Genomic DNA, 18,907 nt, shown 5'->3' on the forward strand with positions numbered 1-18,907 from the left:
GTAGCGGGATGCTAAATTACCTATAGTGGCTGTCGTGATTCTTGCAGGAGCTTTTGAATCATTGCTTCCAGAGACGCTATTCGCCCATGCCCTTATCAGTCTGTATAGCCTCATCCACGCGACGTTGACGCAATAACAAGCAATACTCCTGCGCCATTCGCGGTCAAGCTGCTAAATGCAAAAAGCATAATGTAGACATCAATAACAGTCTTCATCATTCTAAAATCTTTATTAAATTGCGAGTTGTACATGACTCTACGGCAGGATCCTCCTCTGAGTAGGGTTAGGGCTGGAGGAGATGGTGGGGAGGTATGGTAGGTAGTCGACCCCATCTTCAGTCACATCCTTGTTCAAACCAGCTAAGAACCGCTCTTTTTACACCATCACCCTCTCTTGGGATAATGTCTGATCAAGAAGCGAAGGTAAAGTCAATCCTAACCCATCATTAGCCCTGCCTGAATAGTTACCAGTCGTGGATAAAACCCACCGTTTGTTTGTCATGAGCGGGTTCTGGCGCAGATACGCCTCCCTCTGCTCAGAACTCATCGCTTCCCACTTCGCCTTGTTTTGTCTGCTCTTGTCAATCTTTGCACCTTGTGAAGAAAACCCTGGATGGGATACATACCTATTCCTCCAATCGTAGTAAACCTTCGCCCCAAGAAACAGGAAAATACTGACTGCCGACAGCGCGATCAGCACTTTGTTGCCCTCGTAGTAGTACGGCTGATCCTCTGTTCGGTATACCTGAAACTTCTGTTAGCCTTGGCGATGATGGGGACATTGGACAATGGAGGCACATACATTCGCCGAAATGATACTGCTAACCTGCACGCTCATATTATACAGCGCGCTCGCCACAGTCCTTGTCCTTACGGATCCAGCATTCCTCGACGTCAATGCCACCAAAACAGGATGAACACTCGGTCCCCCAACAAGCAGCGTAAGGACCGCCCAGCGCTGCCAGGGCATATTCGTCGCAGGCAGGGTCTCCAGCGCAATAAGCAGAACAAGGAACCACACCTCAACCATAACGCCAAAGAGCAGACGCTGGTTCGTGCGCTCCGCCAGCCACGTCGTCGTGAACATGGTGATGATCGACACAACGCACTGCGGAATACTCAGTAAATTGGTCTGGAACGTCGTGAAGCCCTGCGAGCGGAGCTGCAGCGTTAGGTAATTTGTCCCGGGCGTGTTCGGAATCATCCACACCAGGCCGAGCAGGTAGATTGGCCACATGTGGTAGTCTTTCACGGACTCCCAGAGCAGACTTGGTGTTACTGCTTGTCGGTTGTGCATGCTCCCTTTGCTGGGATCGTCGCGGATCACCCGGTTCACCATGATTTTCTCCTCGTGCTCGGTGAACCAGCCGTTTTTCCCGCGGAACCCGCCTTTCGTTTGTGTTGGGGACGCGGGCATCCAGAAGGCGGCGATTATGCCGACGACGCCGGTGATTAGGCCTTCGTAGGCGAAGAGGTAGCGCCAGGATCCGCCGCCGCTGGAGTCTTTGATGTGCAGGAAGCCGAAGGCTAGGAAGGCGCCGACGATTGTTGTAAGGGTGAGGGAGATCCAGAAGTAGGTTAGGCGTTTGGGGAGCTCGTTGGATTTGTAGAAGAAGGAGAGGAAGAGGATTGTATCGGGGATAAAGCCGCCTTCTAGCAGACCCAAAAGGGCGCGCATGCCGAGGTAGGCGTTTTTCGTTTTGAGGAAGGCTTGACAGGCGGCGACGAGGCTCCATGCCACCATTTGGATGGGAATCCAGCGGTCGGGGCCTAGGCGTTTGGAGATCAGTTGCGATGGGAGCTCGGCGAAGAGGAAGCAGCACAGGAAGATGGTCTGTCCGGTGTTGTAGTCGTTGCTGGTCATGTTGAGGTCTTCGAGGAGAGTGTCTGCGAGTGCCTGCCCGATGTTTCCTCTGTCGAGTTGCAATGCGAAGAAAGTCACGCAGGCGAAGGTGCACACTCGAAGGTCAATCTGCCATAGAATTTTAGATAGTGGTCACAATCTTCTAGTGGGAGATTTACCTTGCGAACGATCTTCTTCTCCTCCTCCTCCGTCCACTCAAAGTCCGGATCCCAACGGTGAAGACCCTCGTACGTGTCAATCGGCTTGTAGAAACGGGGGTCTTCCGTAGCGGTGAATGTCCCCTTCTGGAAACCAGAGCGGCCTTGTTCCTTGTCGGAATCATCTGTCTCGCTAACACCGCGCGAATCGGCCTCGACCTCGCCGGTAGAAATCGGCAGCGCCTTTTTCTCGTCTGAAGCCATTGTTCTGTTGAACCTCGTTCGGAATATACGAGTGGCGACATATTTCAGGCATAGAGTGCTAGCTAAACCTCCATCGCAGCAGCGATGTCGTGCCCGCGCAGGCAAATGAGACGATGGCCATTCTTCGACTACGGCGCGTCCGGCGGCGACTGGCGTGGGGGAAACGGGACGACAACTGCCACAATATGCGAAGCATCTAGATCATTTCATTTAGTCACCAATATCAATGCCGAAGGCAACGCCTGGCGAGTGGCCAACAGGCTTCCCGCGGAGATCCACGCATCCATTACTTCGAGTCTTGCACCATTGGGCCCTTCGGCAGTGCGTGCGATATTCCACCGACAAGCTTTATTCCTATATCAAGCTCTAGTCAAGCCTGCCATTGGCGAAGCGACCTGTGCTTGTGGCTAGTCCATGAGTCCAGGCCGGGGTCCGCTGGCGACATATAAGGCGATCGTGGTGGGCGATGGTGTCAGAGGGCTATCGCCGATGGATCGGCGATTAGCAACAATGAACGCCAGCTCGGGGGTCTTGAATGATCAGGAATCAGGAAAATACTATGGTGGTACTTTTCACAGGAAGTGTTTACGATGGTATTAGGTTTCGAGGGGCATCGTTGCATGACGATGTACTTTCTTGCCGGAAAACGACAAGGTTGCAGGTTGTATTATTGGAAGAGCCTTAAATATTCCCTGTCTGTGGATTCGGTTTTTAGAAAACTGCCCAGGAACCAGACGCGAGGATGTGGGAGGGCCACCTGGGCACATGCACCTGCCTGCAATTGTGGAAATGACCCCAAAGGGTTCAGATGCTATCATAACATCTATCATTCCAACCCGCCCCGTCCCTGCTGCTTACAGTTGTTCCCCCAGCAAACTCTTCAACACCTCCGCAGGCGTTCGCTTCGGTGCAGTAATCGCCAGAACTTCTTTGCTAGTCGCTGAAGTCTCACACTTTCCATCCCACATGGTCTTCGGTGCGTACCTCATGGACCCAATGACGGTCTTCGACTGTCCCGGGCCCCCAAAGCCACTGGCCAGGGCCGCATCAATCATGCTCAAGTCCTTGTAGCTCACGTCCTTGACCTCGGTGCCAGCATACTGCTCGATCAAGCCCACCAGCTGTTCGCCGGTGATATCCTCCGGCCCGTTGACGACATACTTGGCCCGGTTATGCGCCCCCGGCTCGCGTTCAGCAAGGAGGTGGGCGGCAAGAATACCGACTTCATCGGGGGTGCACAGGGGCAACAGGGACATCTTTCGCCGCCATTAGCCTAAGTGGTACTGGCTTGCCAGTCTCTCTGTACTGCTGGATGTACTGTGCGGCAACCGCAAGGTACATGTTGAGGAACAGGTTCGGCTGCAGGGAGGTCTAACCCAATGCACTGAACTCGGGCGAGCCAAGCAGAGTCTCGATGGCCCAGTGCTGGCGCGAGTAGTATGCCTCGGAATCAGGACGGACGTTCGGCGCTGTGGTGGATATGCGTACGACGTACTCGACCCGGGCATTCAGAGCGGCGACATGGAACGCCGATTCTTCGGCGAATTGGTTCGGGCCATTGTGGGGAGTAATAAAGGCGCGTACGACGTGCCACTCGCGGAGCCAGTCGGCTGTAATGTCGGTCCAGTTGTATTGGATGACCTCGGCGCCGGGTATTTTGGCGAGATTCTGCGCTGCAGGGCTGGAAAGGGACCGGGTTAGGGCAAGGACTCGATGGTTCGCAAAGACGTTGTTTGATTTAGGGAGGGTGGGAAGGGCTTACGTGACGGCTTGGCGGGTGTTGCCTGTTGCGCCGACGATGAGAAAGGTTGGGATGGGCTTGGTTGAGGTGCAAACGATGGGGGTGAACTGGTAGGGGCAATGATCTCCGACGAGGTACTTTGCAAGGCTCTTTATACCTGCAGAGCCGGCTATGGCTGCTTGGGTGGTCGATTACAAATGGGCAAGGACCCTGACTGAGCATCTTTGCGTTTGGTGGGTGCTCCGGGGTGCCTGGCGGACATCCCACCAGGTCCACTTTTCGTGCAATCCTCCGTATGATTACCTATCGACCACGGGCTTTTAGTGCTCTTCTAATTGAAAAGCAGTCTTTTCCCTCTGTTGCCTCAATTCGATGTTCAAATTGTGCTGATGTGATAATATGGCTGGTGGCGCCTGCGTTACTGCTGTCGTTGGGTTCACTTGCAATGCCCGCCATAGAGTGGTGGGTATGCCGGTTCCAAGACATCCCATTAGATCTGCCAATGGTACCTAATATTAGTAATTCCTCCTGATTATCAAGCAATGTACAAGCAACGTCACAATATCAAAGCTCTATCCCAGCAAAGGATAAATAGGAGACCTACGGTAGGTGGAATCGTCGAAGCACAGAGGAGTAGCAAAACCCCCTGGCTTCAAGCAACCAGGACTGGAAGATGACACTCAAATATCTAATCACGGGTGCAACCGGAGGCCTTGGAAAGCACGTCCTGAACTATTTCATCGCCAATGTCCCCTTTTTGGAGTTCGCTGCTGCATCGTCCAATGCTGCTAACAGATCGACCTTTGAGGACCGAGGAATCGCCTTCCGCCATGTCAACTTTGATGATCTCCAATCCCTTGAAGTTGGCCTACGTGATGTCGAGAACCTTCTTGTCGTCAGTACCAGTGGCACGCATCGCCGTGAGCAGCATGCCAGAGTTATAGAGTCCGCTGGGAAAGCCGGAGTGAAGCATGTATGTCCTCCCTACTACCATAGAATCAAACGTTGACGATATTTCCCGCTGACAATCCACTGCCTGCTTCCAATAGATCTGGTATACCTCCCTAGCCTTCGGAGGCTTAACCGATACCACCAGAGCCCCCGTGATGCAGGACCACCTCTACACCGAGAAACTGCTCAGAGAGTATGTCGTGCATCCTACCTACGCCTTGCCTCTATAGCCATCCAAGCCATGGTACCATAGTAGCGCACGTTCTAATACCCCCGCAGATCCGGCCTCACATACACCTCCATCCGCGAAGGCGTCTACGCCGAATGCTTCACCGTCTTCCTCGACTGGTACCCCGAGCGACCACCCTCAGGACCTCTTGCTCTCCCCGCCGACGGCGAGATCGCATTTACATCGCGCGCGGAGCTCGGCGAGGCCACGGGCCGGATTATGGTGAACGGCGGACACGAGAACGAAACCGTGCTCTTTACAGCCGGGGAGACGATTACCGCGCGTGAGATCGTGGAGATCATTAATGAGACGACTGGGCGGCGGGTTGAGCTTGAGCTTGTTTCGCGCGAGGAGTACATGGCAAGCTGGAAGCGTGATCCGCGGGGGAAGACCAGGGAGCACTTTGAGATGGTGGCGGGGTTTTGGGATGATATTGCTGCTGGGGCGCTGGTGGGGACGAGTCCGTTGTTGGCGGAGGTTCTGGGGCGGGAGCCGAGAACGCCGAGGGAGGTTATCAGGGGGTTGTTGGAGGGGGATGGGGATTATGTTTTTGTGTACTAGATGTGCTGCGATAGGGTAACCTAGGCATAGTTTTGTGGTACAATATTCATACCCATCTGGACACGGATATTGGTCGGGAGGTTGAGGGCGTCTATGGTAGATATGGCGCGTATAGAGGTACCACATGATATGGTGCTGTTGTAAATCTCGTCTCAGTCGTATTCAACGCCTATTATTAGGTAGGTAGGGATTGAATCATGGACAAAGGCAGTCACGTTTCTTTTTCAAATGGAATATACCAATTCCCCGCTCCGACGTCCTTGAAAATATATATATCGATGTAAAGGCCCGTGCGTGATCTCCACCTGTTTCTGCCTCTCCACTGGCTCAACGTCGGCACGTTCCAAGATATGCAGGAAGCTGATAGTCTGATGCATGTTGCAGCTGCTCGGTGGATAAGCGAGACATCACCAACATCTATTCCCAGTGTCCTCACTACAAAAACTGCAGAAATTCGAGCAACATCTTGTCCAAGGAAATCCATTTCGAGGTTGAAGGCAAAGTGGAGCACAAAGAAACCGGCGGAATGGAGAGTGGAGCCTTGCCTGGTCAGTGCTGGCAGTCTCAATAATGGTTCCAGGGAACAGGGGCCCTTGGATCAGGGGTTGACAGTCAATTTTTGACGTTCAATTTCACCCTGGGGTATACTTCAATCTTCAAGACATCCTCACTATCCAGTATTTGACCAAGGTCAAGAAGTTTGTGGGCGAAGAATGCTGGCAAGGCACTAGGGCAAATTTGTTTTTAGCCCGGCCGTGAGGGGAACTTGAAGAATGTGCGGTGTGACTTTCTCCCCAACTTAACTCTTTAGCTTCTTTTTATCGGTTCGATAACTACACTTGGACTGCGATATGTCGCGCAGTAATAGCCAGCGAAGGGCTACAGAGTCATTCCGGGCGGGATCTGAGGGTAAAGGAAAGGACATCCTCTGCGACCAGATCAAAGAGATCGTCGCCGCGCTAAATGACATCCGCTCCCAGCTGGCCGAGCAGAACAAGTACCTCGATGTTCTTACGGAGACATATGTTAAGAGGCCTAGGGCTGCAACAGTGCCGTCGCGGACACCAGCTCCATTTACTTTTGCGGATGAGTTGGAGACGGTGGAGTGGGAGGGGGAGAGTGACTGGGGAGAGCATGTAGAGTACGAGGAAGAGGAGACCCAGGACCTGGAACAAGATGAGGGCCTTTACCAAGGGCAGGACAGCAATTTTGGAAAAGAGGAAGGCATTCCTGACGAAATGTATGAAGACGAAGAACGCCGGGAACAAGAAGAATTCTACCAAGAAACTCAGGATGAGGTGGAGCCGGAAGAGGAGGTCTTTGAAGATGCCCTAGACAGCCTTCAAGAGAACGTAAGTTGTCGAAACTTGACTTTGATATCGCTTCTAACGGACACCCAGGTCTATGATAATGCTCTAGCCACGCAACTCATGGACTCGCTGAAAGAAGCCATACCGGCTGAGAAAATCGACAAACAATTTGCGCCACCTTTCCATTCCATTGACCCTACAGTTCCGGGGTCAACGACATTCTACCTGCCCCTGGGTCTTGTGATTGTGAGTTTCTTTCCCCCAGGCCAGGGCCATATCTAACAAAATGTAGTCCCTCTTCTGCATGCGTTTCTTCAACTCCAAGCAAACAACGCATGTTTCGCAAATTCCTCAAGCATCTTTCGCAACTATGTTCATCGTCTTATTGCTAGCGGCTTACATATTCGCGACGTTTACGCTCTGGTTCTTGCGCGAGGAAGACTGGGTCAAGCGGGTTATTGGGTCCTGGAAGCTCGCCAATCCAACGCCGAAATCAAGCCAGCAAGAGCAGAGCAGAGACTCGAGATTGCCGGATATATTGCGGCGGAGGAAGGCGCTTGAGACCTCTTGATGACTTGGCTGGAAAGCCGAAACAACCGTCAACGGGATACATCGATGACGATGTTATGTGAACATGAATCTGACTAGAGAACTAACGCGGCAATATACCCTGGCATGGAGGCGCATATGTACATACTCATCAGAAGAATAAGGCAAATGCGATGAATTTGTTGTTTGCACCGTGCAAAAAGTGCGAGACATCTGTTCGTGGCCTGGCCGGGGCGGGAACCAACTCGCGATCCCAAAAAGGAAGGAGGCGAGTAGCACGTGACGCACTTTCTTCCTTTCCTCTTTGACCATCCAAAACACTCCTTCATCCCATCATCATCGACCACAATTCATCATTTATTATCCAGCGGTCTCTCCCTTCTTGCCCTTCTTGTCCAGATCTACATCATGGCATAAATATGTTACGATGTCCTTGAGCACTTCGATTTTGTCCTCCCCGCTGCTCGCCTTCTCGAGCTGGCTTCCTTTGTTGCCGAAAATCCCCCAAACCGGGACCACCTTCTTATCCTGATCCCATGCGTGGTACTTGTTGATGTTGTCAAACGCTTTTCTCAGGTTTGCATGGTCTCGCAGCGCAAGTGCCCAGGCCTCATATTTATCCCCGGCTCCGCACGAGTGGAGACAGTGAGCGCAGTACATGATCAATGATGCCAGACCCGTCGCAAGCGCTGTTGAAATGGACGACCCACTGTGGTAGACAACCGGCTTGCTCGAGTGAGCCCTCTGTTCCTCCGCAACCTGATTGCCCGGCAAATAGTACGATATGGAGTTCTCGCTGCCCGAACCCGGGTCCCGATTCGCGAGGGGGCCGGTTGACCCAATTCGGAGGATCTGGACCGGTGCCTGGTTATATGGGTAGGTATTGTCCCCGATTAGTCGGATGTCGTCCGCAGCTGAACAGATCAAAAGTCGCTCGTCATCCTTGACGGCCTCTTTGATTGCTGTTTTCAATAGGTCAAGGTCGCTTTGAACCGCGGGTTTCTTATCGCCTTCAACGTCAGAAAAGTTCTCCGAGAACAACGCCATTCGATACTCGAGGTCGGTTATGGACCATGACATGGAGATAATATCGGCTTTGCGCATCACCGCTGCGTTGATGGCGTCCGCGGCACTCTTCGGGCTGATGCTGCGCGCCCCTGCGCCATGTATGAACGAAGGTCTGCTCTGAATCTTGATCACCTCGAGATTGACCCACGGGTTAATGCGGCTGATCATATTGGCCATTATCGTCCCATGGCCTTCAGTCGACTTCCACCACGCGTCTTCGTCGCAGTAACTCACGCCAGTATATTGCGTCGTGTTGTCGTAGGTATTGAACTCGTCGAGGTCGATCCCGTCGTCGATCAATGCCACCTACTCGCCGTCATTCAGAATGGAATTGAGGATCAATGAGATTTCAAATGACATACTCTTACTCGCCGGGGTTCGCGCAACAGTTCACCACGATGCATGCCCATCAACGTCCTGCGAAATCTTTCCATGGCCTCGATCCATGCATCGGACCGAGGCTTTTCCGACTGTTCCCCAAGCAGTCTATCTTGCTCGAGGTCGGGTTTTGCACTTGCAACGGCGCTTCTCGACAATGGGTTGGAGACGATCTTGATGGTACCGTTCGTCCTCTCATCCAGCGAAGTGATGAAATTTTTCAGCATGGCTTCTCTGCGCGCTCTACTCTCCAGTCCCTGATCAACTGTCAGTCTTGCTTCCTACCATGCATGGCTTGGAACAGAAGATGATGGCCTACCTGGTATGCATGAATTGTCACTTTCGATAAGAGCGACCTAGGGTTCCTGGACATGAACGGAATCCCATTCTCAGCGCTTGCCCAACCGTAGAGAACAGTCTGATTTCCACTCCAATGCAGGTGGATATGTTCCACCAACGGCGCTGCGTGCCTGATTACGTCCAGGTTAATGTCGGGCTTGCACCAATTCCTATCAGCCTTTAGATCAGCCCGAACGAAAACTTGGACAGAACCAAACATACCACTCCCCTATATCCAGCGCCTCTCGGCGCTTTTCGGTGGTGGAATACTGAGCAAAACCTCTGATGGCTTGTTCGATCGCGCTATCTGTATGCGCCCACTCGTCGGCATTGTCCTCAACGTGAAGTCGCAGGATCTTGCGAACATTTACCGTGATCAGTTTGTCAAACACTTTGACAAGAGTGTCTCGGCCTTTGGGTTCCCTGTCAATCGAGCTCCGCTTGACCTGCCTCCTCTCGTTGGCGAAATTCGGCTTCGAGCTTTGAAGTATATTCTGCGTTTCCGAGGCTAGCTGAGGAATGCGCACATAGGAGAGAGTGTCTTCGAAGCCTCCAGCTTTTGATACTTTTTCGATCAAGCGGACGACATCATCCACCTGCTTTCCGCGCAGATGACTAGCGTCAAAGAAGAGATTCTTGTCTGGAAACCCAGGCATGTGTTAGTCTTCTGAGGATCGTCGGCTCTGCTTCTTCAACTCACCTGATGCAATCTTTCCGTACAAGAGATCTTTTGCATCTCTATCACTGCTATTACGGATAAAGAAGCACTTTACGAAGGCCAAGATGTTTGCTGCTGCTTGCTTCTCCTCTTCACCTCCTGGCCAGGCCGTTGCGTGTGAGGTACTCCCAGACTTTGAGCGCTCAGGCTTTGCAGGTGCCGTTTGCTTTGGGGCAGCTGATACGGATCTTGCCTGGACCTCCTCGACGGGTGCATCTAGAGTAGCTGTCGCTCTCCTCGATAGTGAACCGCTGCTTGGCTCGCCAAAGCCGATTTCCTTATTACCCGTGGTAGAAACCACAGAGGATCCGGGCGGATACTGTGGGTCTCGCAAAGGCTTTGGGAGAGGTTTTGAGAGAGACTTTGGACTCAAATGTGCATTTGATTTGATCGAAAATGCCGGCTGTGGGGGTTCTTCTTTCCCACCGAACAAGGCCCGGCTCAAATGCTCACCGGCTGTCGGTTTTGCGGCGCCTCTTTTAGGCTCGCGTCGCTCCTCTGCAACAGGCGCCTTTGCTTTCGTCGTTGTTTCTTTCCGCGGGAGCGACGAGGCGTTCGCCTTGCGGCTTTTGCTCGCGATTCCTGCCTTGACGTAGAAGTAAAAGCGATACGGAGAATAATGTCGAGCATTGAACAGGACGTCTGGCTTCTTCATTGCAGGCTCTGCCTTGCTCAACAGCAACCTGATAAGGTCCTCATATTTCCGGTCCCGCCCTTCGTGTTTGTACTCTGTGGTAATATGGCAGAGCCTATAATCCATGGCATAATGGATAGGCGTGTTACCATCTGCGTCCTTTGCAGTTATGGTAGAGATATCTGCAAATTCGAGCAGCATCGTGATTGTTCGCATCGTGGATGTTAGGAGCTCGCTTTTTTCTTTCCCCTCCAAAGTCAACATCCTCAATATCCCAATCAATGTGTCTTTGAATGCTGTGTGGAGACAATTCATCTTCTTTACGTTCATGGCGACCAAGAGGCTCGGCAGTAACATTGGGCGATGGGCAATGATGAGCTGGATGAAATCGGCCGTGTTATAGTTCATGGCGACCGTCAGGATTGAGTCGTCCTGTCCATCTTTGTGCGGCATACGTTGGTCCAGCAGAAATAAGACGATCTGTCGCCGGACCTCCATCGAAAGGTCTCTGAACTCGCCGTTCGCCCAGTTCTCGGCCATCTTATGGAGGAATGTCGGCCTTGCATTCTTTGGATCCCGATAGGCCAGGGCCAATTTCTCTGAGTCCTCCAAGGCATCCCAAGACTCCTCGCCTATGTCCAGGAGTTTTACGATTTCTTTGGAGCTCCTCTTGCGAGGCTCTTTGACTGGCGACGGCCCGATGTGATGGAACGCAAGCGGCTCCGGTTCATCCTCCAAGTCGATATCTGCGAAATCATCTGCTGGCTTGTTGATCATTTTTGGGCCGATCCGGATGAACAACCGATTTAATCACCAAATGCTCTTCTCTATCTTTAGTAAGTTTCTCCCGCTACCTTTGTGACCCTGAGCGCTGATTGTCGCTGGTGTTCAGATCGTGAACGCTGCGAGCGGAGATCTGGACAGGAATTCCCTGCGAGTCAGCATGACACGCTGAATTTGCTAGCCTCTTGGGGCTTGTCTTTCCCATTGGACCGTTACAGCCTGGTGTTGGCCCGGCGTGCAGCTGCAGCCTTTGGCGCGAACAATGGTGGTTGGTCGGCCTATCACTGGCAAAAGCACGGGAACTACCTACCTAGGTAGGTACTTTCTCTTACCTACCCCCCTCGGATCTCTGCTCAGGACTATTGCTACCTCAAGCTCGGCGACATAATCGGTCCTCGTCATTATAGAGCAGGCTACTTTTTGGATGCGACGGACTCAGCACAAATGACATTCTAGCTACGCGTCGACGCGGATAATAGCCGATCCTTCTAAGCCCGCCAAATCCTGGGGACCCGCTAAGCCTCGCGCCTATTCAAAATCACTGGGCTTGGATGTTTTCACTGCCCCTTGGTAACTATCGTATATGGTACAGTCCCACGTCTCGTTCAGTTTGGTGGCTGCGAGATTGGTCGGATCTATCTCCACCGCACCCTCTAAGAGATCGACCGGTGGTTCATCTACGCTGAAGTAGATAGGGTCATCTGGATCTCTCGACGAGAAGAGAGTGGCCACAGCAGTCGCGAAATTGGGCCTCACTGAAATGTTCGGGACACAGACAAAGTCCTGGTCATCGTCCCTCTCAAGCAGAATACATGCCGTAAACTTCGACGGGATGCCGTCTGCCTGGGATTTATTCTCATATAAGGCAAAGCGGGCTTCGTAATAATCGCCCCAATCGTCTTGCGGTCGGTCGCCGCTAACGACAGTATGATGTGCGGTAATCTTCTCGACCGTACGGTCTGCCCCAACCTCAACTCCAACGGCCTGCATTGGTGCGCCCGTGATGCCGGCCCAGACACTGTGGCCTTCCAGTTGCTCGGTTCTTTCCATTTTGTGTACCCCGTCCGGTCTCACCTGTGCCACCGAGACGCGCCCAGTTGCGCCTGGCAGAGGCTTGAATTCGAACAGGATATCCGCTCCCTTAAGACGCGCTCCGCGATATGAGCGAAACTTGAATTCGTATATCAGCAGCGTCGCGAATTTAGATGAGCCGCCGCCCATGCTGCCATGGACCATCGCTTTAGCATTGCAGCTGACGGTGAATGCGGGTTTCTTCTGCGACCCTGCGCGGAATGATGAGACGGTCGGTCGCTGAAGCTGCCCCGGTTTGTTGCGCGTTCTGAATTCTGAATCGCAATCCCCTCGTCAAAATGTGGCCTCCGAAAGGGATAGTCGGGCAGCCTACCTCCTGGTGGACCCTGGAATGTCAGGGCCATCGTGAAAGCGCTTGGATCGGTAAAGCCCTCGTCATCCTCGTCGCCCATCTCGTCGCTGAGCCATAGCTCGTCTTTGTCCATGCTTGTGACACTAGTTGACAATGGGATAATCCTCAGACGACTCGATTCTATCGTGGGGCGCTGGAATCAGAGTCTTATATGTTCTTGGATAGATCGATCCCTCGGTCGCAGGTCTAATCGTAATCACCATTAACTATTTCTGAACCCATCAGCCGCACCCAATGCAGCCATGAGCTCACGGACTTACCAGTTATGTCCAATCCAATTGTGACCTCGGAAAGGCTGAGCGATTGGAGAAACAAGAGACCAGAGGCATAGCACAAGGAGCGGGGCAAAAGACTGACAATGAACAAACAAAATCATTGTTGGCCAATGACAATAAAGGCCCAACGCAGCCCTTGGGGGTTTCATGACGCCGAGCCTTTCTGACCGGGCTCGACTGGCTGCTCATGCTCTAGCGCTGATCCCTCTGCGACTAAAAGGTCAGACACCTTCCCTCTCAAATAAGGAGCTGCCACACGACTGGTTATTCGTGCAAATCTCTCGAGCGGAGTCCGTACGCCGAACAGCCTTTTGGCATTTTTGGGCTATCATCAAGGAGACTCGCATAAAAGCCTCGATATCATCACGTTCACCTTCATACCCTTTGGAAGGCGTCCTGTCCGCGATGGAAACCCGAGAGCCACATGACGAGCTGGAGTCTCCCGTAATTTCCGAGCTCTCACACGTTGTAAGCAATGCCTTCTATGGAGTTACGGAACAGGATACCCGCCAGCTTAGGCTAGTGAGCACCATACAATCACCGCCAAGCGATGACACTGAAGCCCCATATGTCGAGTAAGTCTGGTAACCAACTCATGGCGAACCCCTATATGCGGTCTCTCTAACCTTGATAGTATTATACACGTCAATGGGTTTGACAGCAAGCGACAGCTGACTCTGGAGACCATTCTTGGCGATACAGCAACCTCAAGGACACGGGTGTTTGTGTTCCAGTGTGACATCCCAAGTCTCCTTCTCAAGGACACGGTTCTGGGCGCAGCCCACAATCAGGCCGTGCAGTTACTGGACGATCTTGTCTCTTTCAGTGAAGATAGTGAAAATGGTAGTCAAGTAGGTGCATCCTCGAGGCCTGAGATGTTAAGGAAGGCTGATAAATAGAAGTCAGCCCATCCAGTGAGGATCTTTGTTGCCTACGACTTGGGTTCTCTGATCGTCAACAAGGTACGTACGTTGCTTATTTTCAAGACTCGACTGTAACCCCTGGCTTCGTATACTAAAACACGCACTGCAGGCAATCGCCATTGCGTCGAGAAGCGAAGAGCGATGGCCGGGGGTCTTTTACAGCGCTGTCCAATTCGTACGTAAAAACGCCGCTTCGCTCTGCTGCAGTTTCCTTCTGATGTCTGCCGCAGATATATTTCAACTGCTTCTTGCGGTGGCGACGTCACTACGATATCGAAGCGGAGCTCTGGCACTCGCTGATGGACGATCTCAAAGAAGCCCCACTAGCACCATTGATCACCCCTGCGTCTATATCAGCTCTTATTGATGCTGTAATTGAGACTACCGAAGCACTTCTCGCCTCACGCATTACCTTGCGTACGCGTATTGTTAGCATCTATGACACAGAGGCTGACGAGGAGGAGGATGAGGATGATGATACGGATGCCAATACCAATAAGGAAACAGACGAGGAAACAGATGAGGAACTGGAGCAGAGATCGGAAGAGGGATCCAGCAAAGGATCGGATGAAGAAGACGAAGAATTGGAAGAGGAAGGAGAAGGGGATGGCACGATGGAAGAGGGAATGGGCCGGGAAACGGATCAGGTACGTGCCACCTTGTCTACATGATATAGAGCTCTCTCACACAAAGCAAGAACACCAGGCGTTTCATCTCGACCTTCGGGGTGTCCACTGAGATCGCCATGACGGCGGATCTGCACGGTCCGACTATAATTGTTCCTAGCTTGTCCGATATAGTGTGTTATCGGAAACAGAGTGAGTCATTGCGCGCTCGAAACTAACCCTTTCGATCACATATCTAAGGCTAATCGCTGGCCATCCGCAGACTGGGTGAACAGCCCGGAATGGGTAGAATTACAACGAATGCTTTTACCGCTGTCACAACCGCAACATCAGCACGCCGCCGAGGAACCCGAATCCACCAATCCAATACTGCAAAGTAGAACATACAACGACTGGGTTCAAGGATCAAAGTCACCTGTCTTATACATTCAAGGGCAATACGAAGAGCAGTCGCGCTTGTTGGCTGAACAAGCCTTGCTCCACTGGCAGTCCGTACGGCAGGACAAAGAGCAGTATCAAACCCCGGTCCTATCCTTTTCTTTCTCATCCGACGATCCCAGACGAGCCGATATGTACTCTATGATATGCTCCGCCACGATCCAGGTATTTTCCGCATTTGGTGCGGAACGGGATCAGACCACGGCCCGGTTTCGTGATTTGCACAAAATCCATCGGGGTTGGACGTTCCAGCATCTCCGCGGGTTCTATTTGAGCCTTGTATGTGCAGACCTCGCGACTGGTGGACTCTTGGTACTGCACAACGTGGATGAATGTGAATATGCCAGCCGCACTGCATTTTGGGACTTACTCCAACGCAGTGCTGAACTTTCTGACTTATACGCGAGAGTCATTGTGACTTCCCGTCGCAGACTGTCCTTGTTAGCAGACTCGGATGCAACCAGACTGTGGTATGTTTACGACCACGCTGAGACTGGACCAAAAGAAGTGACGGCCGCACCATCTCGTTTGGTTCCTGGTCGCCTGGTCTCTCGCCTTTGCCCCGGTGGTTATGGCGAAACCCAAGTCAGAAAATCTTTGCGGTCTTTGAAGTCAATGAAAAAAACCGTATTAGACCAGATTATCCGCCTCATTAAGACTCATACCAACTGGCCCAACGATCCGTCCTTCCGTTCTTGGATTGAGTTCTCCACGCTTTTAAATCAAGTTCAACCATCGAGTACACCGGTCTCAGTTCTGGACGGGATACTCCGATCAATCCCGGATCAGACAAGATTACGATGGATTCTTCAATGGCTTATTCACGGCCACCGGCCTTTGAGTGTTACTGAGCTCACGTGCGTTTTGCATAATTTTGATCGAAGCGGCGATCGTCAAATAGGTTTGAGTCCGACCCCGGATGAGGTTGAGGACTCTCGCCAAATCTTGAAGTCGTGGTTGCCAGCTTTAGTTCATATTGGCACTGACCAAGTTTGCCTTCGGAAGACTGTACGCGACATGTTGCTCGAAGATGACCCAGCTTATATGTGGAATGAGATCAAACCAGTCGCTCATGAGACAATGCTTGAATTCCTCACCGAGTACCTTACATCCTCGAAAGTTCTTGACCATCTGAATGAGCTGTATAATCAGTATGTCTTGCTGGGTTATACTGAAGTCGACCGCCTCGCGCCTTCCTTACAGCCTGACGGCAAGGACTTTGTTTATTATGCCATAACGGCATTTCCATACCACCTACAGAGAACGCCATCTGCCTGGAAGCACTTGGATGAGTTGTTCAACCCAGAAGAGAATCACCTGGTCCCTTGGGCGCGGATGTACTGGGCAATGAGCAATCCATTTTCCCGCCTCCCGGTACAGAAGGCCGATTCCCCCCTCTCTCTCCTTCTCAACGCGAGGAGTATCGACCCGGACTTTCGGAGAGCATTGAAAAGGGTCATGACGTCCTCGGACTTTCGCCAAAAATCGCCTTCTGATGATTTCACCCCTCTAAATGCCGTGGGTCGTGCCTTGTCGAATGCCGATGAGAAGGCTGCTCTGAAGCATATCCATCGTATTCTGGGTACGAACATTGGTCCGCTAGAAAGCGCCGATGAAACCAGTACACCAACTCAAGTTGCAGCACGCAACGATACTTGGCCTTCCCAGATACTGTGGAGGGCCGCATGCCTCGACATGTCGCAGCTGGCTGATTACCTGCTAGACACTGTTGGCGTGTCACCGGATGCAAAAGGAGTGGTTTCCCAGCGCTACGCGTCTCCTCTGCTCCTAGCCTCGGCTCTTGGCTATCCTCGCATCGTCCAGTCACTGCTTAGAGCTGGAGCGGATCCCCACGCTCTTCTCAACGGGAACAATACTCTGTTTGTTGCTGCTGTTAATGGACATGTTGATATCGTCCGCGCTCTAGTAAACCATGATCGCACACTCATCGATATCAAGACACCTAATGCTCTCCTCTACGGCGGATCACACTGCGGAAATTGGCTAGTAGTGAAGGCGCTCCTTGAACTAGGTGTCCCGTCTGAGTTTGTGCCCGGTTCAGACGGTGGTTTGCCCCCAATCGTCATTGCAGCGTATTCGGGATACGTCCGGACTGTTCGGGCTCTGCTTGAAGGAGGCGTGGATCCAAACGCAGGCGTCCCTGGAGGGCAAAGAACTGCACTTTGGTCGGCTAGTCTTTATGCTCAAAGCATCGGGTGCGTTCAGGCTCTCCTAGAGCACGGTGCAGATCCGAACCATCAACTCCTGAACCCCCCGCTTGTGGTGGAAATATGCAGGTCGTCGAACCTCGAGTCAGATTTCAAAATTGCTCTCCTAAAAGTCCTTCTCAGCAGCCCGGCGCCCTTTGATGTTGATAGAGTTGACTTGCATGGTACGACGGCATTAATTTGGGCTTCTAGCAGCGGTTATACGCCCGTGGTGGAATGGTTGCTCGATCATGGTGCCAGCGTGAATGCACTGAATAATAGGCAGTGTGGCGCAATGCATTATGCTGTTGTTAACAACCATGTCGAGGTTGTCCAGAGGTTACTGGAGCGAAAACCCCCTCTTGATGTCGTGACTAGCGATGGCCAGACTCTTTTACAGGTGTCGGTAAAACATGGTCCTGATTTGGTTCGCATGCTCCTGGATGCTGGTGCGGACCCAGAGCAGCAAGACGGCGACGGTTTGACGGTGATCAATATGGCTGTGCTGCAGCAAGAGCCGGACGTTGTCGCCCTCCTTATTGAACGAAAGGTTGACCTGTATCACCGTGACCCCGCAGGCTGGTGTCCATTCCATGATGCTGCAGGCCATGAGCCGGATGAGGAGATACTTCGACTCTTTGCAGAGGCAGGGGTGAACCTAAAAGAGCCCACTCCAACAGGTCAGACCCCTCTCCATCTTGCGGCCAGCTACCCTGAGCCGGACATAGTAGCGGTCTTATTAGAGTATCGCGGTGGATTAGATATCGAGCAGCGCAACGACGGAGGTGAAACCCCGCTCATTGAAGCCGCAGCTAGCGGCAATGTCGAATGCATGCGCCGTCTCATACGGGCAGGCGCCGATATCAATGCGCAGACCATGATTGGCTTGACACCATTAATGAGTGCAGTGGGCTCTTCGAATGCCACGGCTGCCGTCACATTCCTTCTGTCGCAGCCTGGTATCGATGAAACTGTCTCGTCTAAAACGAGTGGAACAGCCCTTCATATAGCATGCGCAGAACTCGAAATCGAGGTGGTTAAAATGCTCCTTGGCCGTGGTGCGGACGTCAATCTGCTCCAGCCGGGCAATCGACCAACTCCGCTCATGGCGGCGTGCATGCCATCTAGCATGCTTGAAGACGAGACCCGTGACCAGTACGTTGACCAAATCGACCAGGTAGTCCGCCTCCTGGTGGACCGCGGGGCAGACATGCACGGCACCTACAGAACCCCAACTTCCACCGTTCTATGTTCTGCCGCTGCGAGAGCTGCCGCACGCACAATCAACTACCTAGTTAGCAAGGGTCTTTCTCTGAAACAGCCAAACTGCCTCAATCGTCTGCCCATCCACTACGCCGCCATCAACGGACGCGAGAACTTCGACGTGGTCTTTCAGACTGATGGTGACCTTGTGTCTAGGGACATTGCAGGGAAAAATGCCCTTCACTGGGCTGCGCAATTCGGCCACG

General features: G+C 52.5%; 6 protein-coding genes across 6 annotated transcripts; 2 read left to right on the forward strand and 4 right to left on the reverse strand.

The window, feature by feature from the left end:
- Nucleotides 1-190: 190 nt before the first annotated feature.
- BDW74DRAFT_187519 (uncharacterized protein) lies at nucleotides 191-2,264 on the reverse strand (the record flags this gene model as incomplete). Its single annotated transcript, XM_073731503.1, has 5 exons — nucleotides 191-434; nucleotides 488-571; nucleotides 626-744; nucleotides 802-1,971; nucleotides 2,022-2,264. The coding sequence occupies 5 exons, from the start codon at nucleotides 2,262-2,264 to the stop codon at nucleotides 410-412; spliced, it is 1,641 nt and encodes a 546-aa protein (XP_073588072.1). The 3' UTR covers nucleotides 191-409.
- A 647-nt stretch (nucleotides 2,265-2,911) lies between these two features.
- On the reverse strand, nucleotides 2,912-4,069 carry BDW74DRAFT_146413 (uncharacterized protein). The gene is made up of 2 exons (XM_073723342.1): nucleotides 4,027-4,069; nucleotides 2,912-3,937 (listed from the first exon to the last, which is right to left on the reverse strand). Exon 2 carries the CDS (start codon nucleotides 3,518-3,520, stop codon nucleotides 3,119-3,121), a length of 402 nt encoding a protein of 133 aa, XP_073588073.1. The 5' UTR covers nucleotides 3,521-3,937; nucleotides 4,027-4,069; the 3' UTR covers nucleotides 2,912-3,118.
- On the reverse strand, nucleotides 3,636-4,227 carry BDW74DRAFT_174550 (uncharacterized protein; the record flags this gene model as incomplete). Its single annotated transcript, XM_073728060.1, has 3 exons — nucleotides 3,636-3,945; nucleotides 4,027-4,162; nucleotides 4,215-4,227. The coding sequence occupies 3 exons, from the start codon at nucleotides 4,225-4,227 to the stop codon at nucleotides 3,636-3,638; spliced, it is 459 nt and encodes a 152-aa protein (XP_073588074.1).
- A 451-nt stretch (nucleotides 4,228-4,678) lies between these two features.
- BDW74DRAFT_174551 (SDR family oxidoreductase) lies at nucleotides 4,679-5,746 on the forward strand (the record flags this gene model as incomplete). Its single annotated transcript, XM_073728061.1, has 3 exons — nucleotides 4,679-4,978; nucleotides 5,055-5,149; nucleotides 5,236-5,746. 3 exons carry the CDS (start codon nucleotides 4,679-4,681, stop codon nucleotides 5,744-5,746), a joined length of 906 nt encoding a protein of 301 aa, XP_073588075.1.
- A 1,288-nt stretch (nucleotides 5,747-7,034) lies between these two features.
- On the forward strand, nucleotides 7,035-7,796 carry BDW74DRAFT_80295 (uncharacterized protein). Its single transcript, XM_073733782.1, has 3 exons — nucleotides 7,035-7,098; nucleotides 7,147-7,302; nucleotides 7,349-7,796. The coding sequence occupies exons 2-3, from the start codon at nucleotides 7,177-7,179 to the stop codon at nucleotides 7,625-7,627; spliced, it is 405 nt and encodes a 134-aa protein (XP_073588076.1). The 5' UTR covers nucleotides 7,035-7,098; nucleotides 7,147-7,176; the 3' UTR covers nucleotides 7,628-7,796.
- Nucleotides 7,654-13,042, reverse strand: BDW74DRAFT_187521 (uncharacterized protein; the record flags this gene model as incomplete). Its single annotated transcript, XM_073731504.1, has 7 exons — nucleotides 7,654-8,979; nucleotides 9,036-9,167; nucleotides 9,371-9,560; nucleotides 9,613-10,030; nucleotides 10,091-11,488; nucleotides 12,116-12,871; nucleotides 12,931-13,042. 7 exons carry the CDS (start codon nucleotides 13,040-13,042, stop codon nucleotides 7,966-7,968), a joined length of 4,020 nt encoding a protein of 1,339 aa, XP_073588077.1. The 3' UTR covers nucleotides 7,654-7,965.
- Between the last annotated feature and the right edge of the window lie 5,865 nt (nucleotides 13,043-18,907).

The sequence above is a fragment of the Aspergillus multicolor genome, assembly GCF_047715735.1.
Source record: "Aspergillus multicolor strain CBS 133.54 unplaced genomic scaffold BDW74scaffold_3, whole genome shotgun sequence".
Taxonomy (NCBI): Eukaryota; Fungi; Ascomycota; class Eurotiomycetes; order Eurotiales; family Aspergillaceae; genus Aspergillus; species Aspergillus multicolor.

Coding starts and splice junctions, on each gene's coding strand:
- BDW74DRAFT_146413 (XM_073723342.1), bottom strand. CDS start 3,520: ATGTCCCTGTTGCCCCTGTGCACCCCCGATGAAGTCGGTATTCTTGCC.
- BDW74DRAFT_80295 (XM_073733782.1), top strand. CDS start 7,177: ATGGACTCGCTGAAAGAAGCCATACCGGCTGAGAAAATCGACAAACAA. Junction 7,303..7,348: donor TGCCCCTGGGTCTTGTGATT/GTGAGTTTCTTT, acceptor AACAAAATGTAG/TCCCTCTTCTGCATGCGTTT.